Source organism: Montipora foliosa, unplaced genomic scaffold, assembly GCF_036669935.1.
Source record: "Montipora foliosa isolate CH-2021 unplaced genomic scaffold, ASM3666993v2 scaffold_70, whole genome shotgun sequence".
NCBI lineage: Eukaryota > Metazoa > Cnidaria > Anthozoa > Scleractinia > Acroporidae > Montipora > Montipora foliosa.
The window spans coordinates 63,704-71,688 of NW_027179819.1; the positions used below are offsets into that span (position 1 = coordinate 63,704).

The 7,985-nt window shown below is 51.4% G+C and overlaps 2 protein-coding genes across 2 annotated transcripts; both read left to right on the top strand.

Annotated features, from left to right (window-relative positions):
* Positions 1–1,675: 1,675 nt before the first annotated feature.
* On the top strand, positions 1,676–3,031 carry LOC137990217 (uncharacterized protein F54H12.2-like). The gene has a single exon (XM_068835649.1). It carries the CDS (start codon positions 1,676–1,678, stop codon positions 3,029–3,031), a length of 1,356 nt encoding a protein of 451 aa, XP_068691750.1.
* A 636-nt stretch (positions 3,032–3,667) lies between these two features.
* On the top strand, positions 3,668–4,300 carry LOC137990218 (uncharacterized). The gene has a single exon (XM_068835650.1). The coding sequence runs from the start codon at positions 3,668–3,670 to the stop codon at positions 4,298–4,300; it is 633 nt and encodes a 210-aa protein (XP_068691751.1).
* Positions 4,301–7,985: the final 3,685 nt, after the last annotated feature.

A 7,985-nucleotide genomic window follows, 5' to 3' on the forward strand; every position in this document is an offset into this window, starting at 1 on the left:
GGGAACCACGACAGGTACACTACCATCGCTTACGCGGATCTGAGATCGAAACGATTCACGTCCGTATCAAGGAAACCGACGGTCGTCCCGTGGCCTTTCCTAAGGACAAGACAAGTACTCTCTGTCTTCATTTTCGTCGTCGTCGTCATGAATCGCATCGTCGTTCTCAGCGATCCTTCGAAAGAGTTTCCGGATAATAATACCAGTACGTTCAAGTCTCGACTCCCTCAAGTGGTGCAATTTGAAGGGGATTGGGAAGTTGGAATGACGTCCATCTCCATGCCCGATAGTGGTTTGGATCTCACGAGTTTCCTCTCCCAGGGTGTTTCCGTGGCGCAAGTTAGGTATCAACTGTTGGATGCCAATGCAGGCACTCGTACGGTCAGAACGGAAGATGTGTGGCGTGATAACGTCATCCAGAATGCTCCATTCATCGTGGATGGGGTCGGATTCATGAAAGCGTTCATCAATGAGATCAATCTGGAGATCACGAATACTCTGCAAGGAGTGAAGGACGCTGAAGTGGAGGACGCACGTCGACCGACGTTTCGTTGGGAAGGAGAGACGGCCATCTTGGAAAAAAAGGACATTAGGGTACTGGGAGGTACTCCTATTTCTGGTAATAACGTGGAACTGAAAATCGTCAAGGACTTGGCCTTTCGCATGGGATGGTTGAGAGTCGACAACAAGGGCAAACACAGTCTGGGTCCCAATCTTCGATACAGTCTCTATGACTCAAGTGCTAAGAAATCCAAACAGGTGTCCGATACGGAATTAGCCTTGAATGTGTTATGGATGGCCGATACGACCTGGCTTGTTCTGAGTTTCACCGTAGAGTGGCACTTTCTCAACTTGAACACAGCATTCCAGAAGGCTCGGAGTCATACCTCCCGAAGCTTATTGATCTACTCAGACGTAGTGAGCAGTAACGTCGTGGGAGACGCCGAACATCCTCTGATACGAGAAATCCACTATCAACGACGTGGCGGAGGGGACATCTATTTTGAACCGATTCACATTCAATGGATGCCTATGCGTCGTCGTTACTTGGATGTCATCGAAGTCAATGTGGCCGAGAGTAACGGAAGTCTGGCTGACCTGGGAAGAGGCCATAGGATCATCGTCACTTTTCAGTTCCGGAAACGTATAAAATAAAGACGTCCTGTGGACAGACCTTGATCATTTTTCATCATGCGTGGGGGTAGTTTGACACGGTATTATCCTCCGTACCTTCGTGGATCGGGTGCCACCGAAGAGCTGATCAAGATTGCCTCGCCCGTTTTGATGAACGCCATGCAAACGGGACTTCAAGCCGCAGCTAGTGGTCGTTCGTTCAGCGATGTCGGAGGTGTGGTGGGACACTCGTTGAAACGCGGTCTGAAACGAAAAGCGGGCGCTTTGGTAAAAGCCGGTCTCAAAGCTGGCGGACGACATGCCTATAAAAAAGCCAAACGACGTGTGACGTCTATCTTTAGACCATGAACCTCCAACCCATGGTCGTGCATTCGCGGTTGCGTCGACAACGCGCCTACCGTCGACGTCAGTCTGCCCCTACTATAAAAGGCAGGAACTCCGTTCAGTACGGTGGTTGGTTGATCCCGCACCTACCGAGAGCACCACGACGTAGCAGACGAAGAAGAAGAAGAAGAAAACGATGAGTCTGGAACTGTTTACCATGCCGTCGACGGACATCACGGTCGATTCGTACCGGATGATCCCGTACAGTGCCGCCATGACGGGTATCGTGCCCGTCACCTTTACCATTCCCGGTTTAGACGAATTTGTGGATTTGGGACGCAGTTTTTTTGAAATCGAACTGAAATTGAACTCGGCGTCGACCAATGGTATTGTGACGGATGCCAACAGTGCCTCGGATGCCAACAACACCAAGTTTGTGTACGTTACCAACAATCTCGCCCACGGTCTCTTGAAGCAGATCAATCTACGATTGGGTGGTGTGTTGATGAGCGAACAGACCGATACGTACATGTACAAGTCCTTCATCGAGACCCTCTTGAATTACAGTCGGGACGAAGGCGATACGTTGTTGGCTCCTCAAGGTTGGGTGAATTATCTGAACGTGGAAGAACAGCTGGAGGCCACGGGAGGCGACGACGACATTTCCACCACCGCCGGATGGGCGCACAACAATACGAATCCTCTAAAGACGGCCACCAAGCTGTTTTACGGCAACAACAAAGCCACCATGATCATGTATCCTCATCTGGCGGCCATGCGAACAGGACGTTTGTTGGTCCCTCGCGTAGAAATCGTGATGGAACTGTTTTGCAACTCCCCGGACTTTTTTCTGTTTGGGACCAAGACCAGTGGCACAGGAGTCAAAAGATACGTCACGTTGGGTGCAGGGGATATCAAAGTCACCTTTCATTTGTGCCGTGTCAACCTGAATGTCAGTGTGGGTAATGAACTGATGACCAAGATCGATGTGAGAGGTCAAATGGCTAATTATCCCATGGTCAAAAGTCAGATCCGAACCTTTTCGTTCGATGGCAAGACCACCCTATGGACGGAAGACCAGTTGTTCACGGGCCGTCTTCCCGATCGTTTGGTCGTCGGGCTGCTGGATAGCAAAGCGTTTAATGGGGACTTGGAGTATTACCCGTATGCCTTCCAGGATTTTGGAGTGAAGAGCATCCGTCAACTGGTGGGTGGAGAAGAATATCCCTATCCGACCTTGGAATTGAATGGCACCGATACACGGAAAGATTGGGTGGGTTATCAGCGTGTCTTGGAAGCCAGTGGTTCCCTGGCACATCATCGTCCTCACCTGATCCAGCCAGGAGATTGGGGATACGGAAAGAATTGCACTTTGTTTATGTTTAATAATGTGCCCAGTGGTAATGCTGATTCACCGTATCATCGAAATCCCAAACAAAAAGGCAAGCTGCGACTGGAAATCCGATTTAATGCTGCTCCCAACAAGAACATCACCATTTTGGTGTTTGGCGAATTCGAAGACAGCTTCCAAGCCGGTACTAACGGAGCCATCCTGTATCAAAAGTACGAGTGAACAGAAATGGAATTTGTGCCCTTGAGTGACGTGACCTTACGCGCCTTGGCCTTGGACGATGCGATCCTGAAACGCGTCTTTCACGGCGTCCATCCCTCCGACGGACTCCCGTCACGCCCGCCCCGTACGACGCGAGCTGCGTATATTGTCAATACGGATCCACGAGGGGAACCGGGTCGACATTGGTTGGGACTTTGGACGGAACAGAATCGGTGCGAAGTCATGGACAGTTATGGACTCCCGATGACGACCTACAGTGCACCCGACTTGGAACGATGGCTCGAAGACGAATGGGATTCGGTGCAATGGAACGACCGAACCCTCCAAGCTTTGAACAGTACCGCTTGCGGTCATTATGCTTTGATGTTTTTGAAAGATAGGGTTCGTGGACGCACCATGCACGAGTTTGTGCAAACATTTTCTCCCCACGATTTTGTAGCCAACGACCGAAGGGTGGGTCGACAAGTACGTCGTCAAATCGTCCAAGAGGTCAATGCACTACCCTGCCTTCAATGCTGTACACCGCATGAACCGATTCTTCTCCATTAAACATTTTATTTCATCCTATGTTGTGTCTTTGTGTTTTTTTATATAAGGGGTATAAAAGATCATGTGCAGGGTCACCGTCCATGAAGGATGATACGGCAACCCAGTAGTACGATGATCGTCGGACCCTCGGGGAGTGGCAAGACGCAATTGACCGAAGCACTCTTGACGGAAGGCAATGTCTTTGAAGGAGGTCGGACCAAACCGTGTCATTACTGTTATGCCGTATGGCAACCGCGTTTTGAACGGTTGAAAGGTCGTGGGATCCGATTTCACGAAGGGATCCCCGACATCGATCATCTTCGACAATGGTTTGGAAAAAGTGGTGGTGGGATCCTGGTCTTGGACGATCTCATGGACGAAGGAGGGAACGACAAACGCGTGTTGGATCTATTCACCCGAGAATCGCATCATCGGAACATTACGGTGTTGTATTTGTGTCAAGATTTATTTCCACCCGGAAAGTATGCCAAGACCATCTCCAGGAATGCCCATTATCTCTTCGTGTTCAAGAATCCTAGAGATCAATCGGGATTTCGAGCCTTGACGTTACAAGCCTTTCCCGATCGATGGCGTGACGTTCTTCGTCTCTTCGAAAGGTGTACGCAACGCCCGTACAGGTATATAATGATGGACCTTCATCCCGCTTCAGACGATCGGTACCGACTGTTCAGTTGTGTGACACAAACGGATGGTCCGACCCAAGTGTGGAAACGTGAATGAGTAGTCCAGGATCCCCGTTTGCCCATTGGGATCCTTCTGACTATCGACGTGCCTTGGCCGAGTACCGACGACGACAAGCTCCTTCCACACCTTCCAGTCCCGGATCGCCGTTTGACCAGTTTCAATTCGAACGCAATCCCTCCGAATATCAAAGGGAATTGCAAACGTACCGTCAACAACAACAACGACGGAGAGCTAAAGAACGAGCGGCTCGTCGACGTCGAAGACAAGGAGGACGTGCTTTGCATTTGAGTGAACGACTCGAGGACGCCCAACGTATTCCTCTAGGAACCCGATCGTTTTCTGAGCCTAGAATGACGGCCCCAGCCGGTGTAGGGAGCAGGACACCACGAACATCCCCGGCCGGTGTGGGGAACACCATTCCCAATATGACTCCAAGAAACAGTCCGGCCGGAGTTGGAACACGAACCCCCAACAGCACGATTCAAGAGTTTTTAGAAACATTGGATCAGGGTCGTGTGCCGACGCCCGACCCCAATGCCCTGCTGACCGAATTGGGACTTGGTACCGGGGGATTAGAGACCGATGGGTTTGTAGCCCAACGACAACTCATGATGCGTTCTCTTTTGGACGGAAGTGTCCCCGTCGCTCAGAGAACACAGATTCAAAGAGATTATGACATCTCAGACCAAGATTTGCAAGATTTTGCCGCCAGCGGTCCTTCCAACACCGCCACGACAGCCAATCGTCCTCGTCCTACCACCGGAGGGAAACGTCCACGTCGACGTCCTCTCCCAGCAGGTTCTCCTGCAGGTTCCCGTCGTCGAGGCAGCGGTGGCGGTGGCGGAGGAGGAGGTCCTCCTGGAGGTGGCGGCGGCGGTGGTGGAGGAGGCTCTCCTGGCGGAGGAGGAGGTTCTCCTGGCGGAGGAGGTTCTCCTGGAGGGGGCAGTCGCCGTGGAGGTCGACGACGTTTAGACCAGGACGGACTTCGAAGTCAAATGGATTTGTTGTCTCAAGACGCCCGTCAACGAACGGATGGACGTCGTATTCGGAACATCACCCATACCAATACCGTGACCACCGTGTACGAAGACGGTGGCACACCCACGGTCCGACGCACTTCTTCCAGACTCAGTAACCCATAAAAGGACATGCACAAGCTCGTACTATCGTACAATCATGCCCAAACCCAGACGACGACGACGACGACGCCCTACACAGGGTGGACGCGGTCTCCTGGCGGTCCTAGGTAAAGCCTTGGCTGCTGGGTACACATTAGGAAAAGACAAGAGGTATAAAAGGATGGGTGCCAAAGGCGCCACTGGACACTATGAGGCACCCAAGTATAACTATGGCATGATGAAACGAGTCCTCCAACGAAAACCTTGGGCACGAAAAATGGTCATGGATCGAATGATGCGTGGGGATCCACATCCTTTGAGGGGACTATGAAACGAAGAAGGAGAAAACCCCCCGTCCACCGACGACGACAACGTGGCGGGATGCTTCCTTTGGTCGTTCCAGTCGTGAGTGCTGCAATCGGTGTGGGTGCTGCCCTGGCGCGTAAGAATGCTCGGACTCGAGCACGTTCCCGTAAACGGTACAATGACATGGTGGCTCGTCACCGTAAAAAGTACGATGACATGGTGGCTCGAATACGTGCCGAAGACGCTCGCCATGGAGACGATTCGGCCATCGTGTACACGCACATTCCTGCCTATAAACCACCACCTGCCTATAAACCACCGCGTTACAAAGGTACCATCTTCTTCGAGAAACTCAAACGTAAACTCAGAGGCCGATAATGTCTATAAAAAAGAAACGTACCGGCATGATGAAAACGGACTATGAAACGAACAAAGAGAAAACGACGACGACGTCAGCGTGGCGGGGTGATCCCTTTGGTGGCTGCAGGCGTGGGCGCTTTACTCGGAGGCGTGGCTGCTGTGAGGCGTAAGAATGCTCGGACCCGAGCACGTCACCGTAAACGGTACGACGACATGGTGGCTCGAATACGAACCGAGGATGCTCGCCGTGGAGACGATTCGGCCATTGTGTACACGCACATTCCCGCCTACAAACCACCGCGTTACAAAGGTCTTATCTTTCTCGAGAAACTCAAACGTAAACTCGCACGTCGACCCTGACTATAAAAAGGACACACCAGATCAAACGCTGGTATCTCTCTACAATGGTACGTCAACGTGGCGGTAACATTTGGTTGAAAGGGAGACGTCAACTTGGACGTGGTTTACCCGTGTGGGTACAACGGGGCGGCAACCTGATCATGTTCCCAACGGCTGTTCCTAAACCTCTGCGAAAAGGACGCCGACGCCGACGACGACGAAGACGACCAGGGGTTCTCCGTGTATAAAAAGAAACGCCCCGGATCCATAGCCCTGAACATCTAACATGTCGTGGAGGATAGAACGACAATGGCCGTTTCTACGAAGTGTCTTGAAAGAAGCCGATCATCAAACCCGTCGGGCACGCCTTCAGGCCGCCAATGCCGATCAAATCAATGCCGTGAGTGAATTGGTCATGAACACGATTCGAGGGAATGTTCCTGTCTCATCCAAGATCGTGGGACGACTTCGACCTTACGAAAAGGTCTTGGGGGACATGTCTCGTCGAAAACATTCTATTAAAAGGAGACGTCAGTTGATGATGAATCAAACAGGAGGAGCTCTTTGGGATGGTCTGAACGCCGCTTGTGACGTGATACGACGAAGCAAAGGACACCGTTTGAATACGGCTTGTGACATACTACGACCCAAAAAACGATGAGAGCGTGTCGCCATCAGATTCCAGGAAGCGTTCGTGCCCAAATACCCTATCTAGGTTGGTTTCTACGAGACATGACCCGATTGTCTAGAGAGGACCGTTTACGAAAACTCTACTATGTCGTGGATCAAAAGATCGAGGCCGTCAGTCAATTGGCCCGAGAGATTGTCAAGGGGCGTCTGCCTTTGTCCAGACACACTTTACTCAAGATCACCGAGACGCCACGAGATCGAAGAGTCTTACGGGACATTAGTCGTTCGACCCGTAGCATAAAAGCCCGACGAAGGATGATGCGCCGACATTTACATCGAACTCGATTCTGGGTCGGATTGCATACAGCGTATCATCATTGTGTCAAAGATCATTTGCAACATGGACGATGGTTGGTGTGACAATACGTGGACGCAAGGACCTCGTTCGTTCTGTGCCCTACAGGATCAGATACGTGGACTTCGACATCGCGTCCGAGAACAATGCGACATTGTCCGTCAATTGACCGATCAATTGCAAGAACGCAATCAGAACTTGGAGCTCGCCGAACAAAAGATGGGGGTCTTGCAAGAACAAGTCTGCGAATTGAATCGACATCTAGAACGCGAACGATACGAGAAACAGAGCCTCTACTATAAAACCAGGGAAAGACGCGACGATCTTAATACCTCACGATGAGCGAGGCAGAAACCATTCCAGGATTTGAAAACAAAGTCTTGATCGATCCTCAACGGCTGCGTCAACTCGAAGACGTGTACAAGGAACGTCTGACCGAAAACATTCCTTTGGCCAAAGCCGCTCGCATCGCCGCCAAACAAGAAGCCGTTCTCATGTCGGATCAGATTCCTCCAGGTATCAAGAATACCTTGGCCACTTCCCTGGCCGACGAAAAGAAACGGTGGACCAAAACCGTCTGACAACCTCTTGGGTTCGGACCGGATGCCGACGA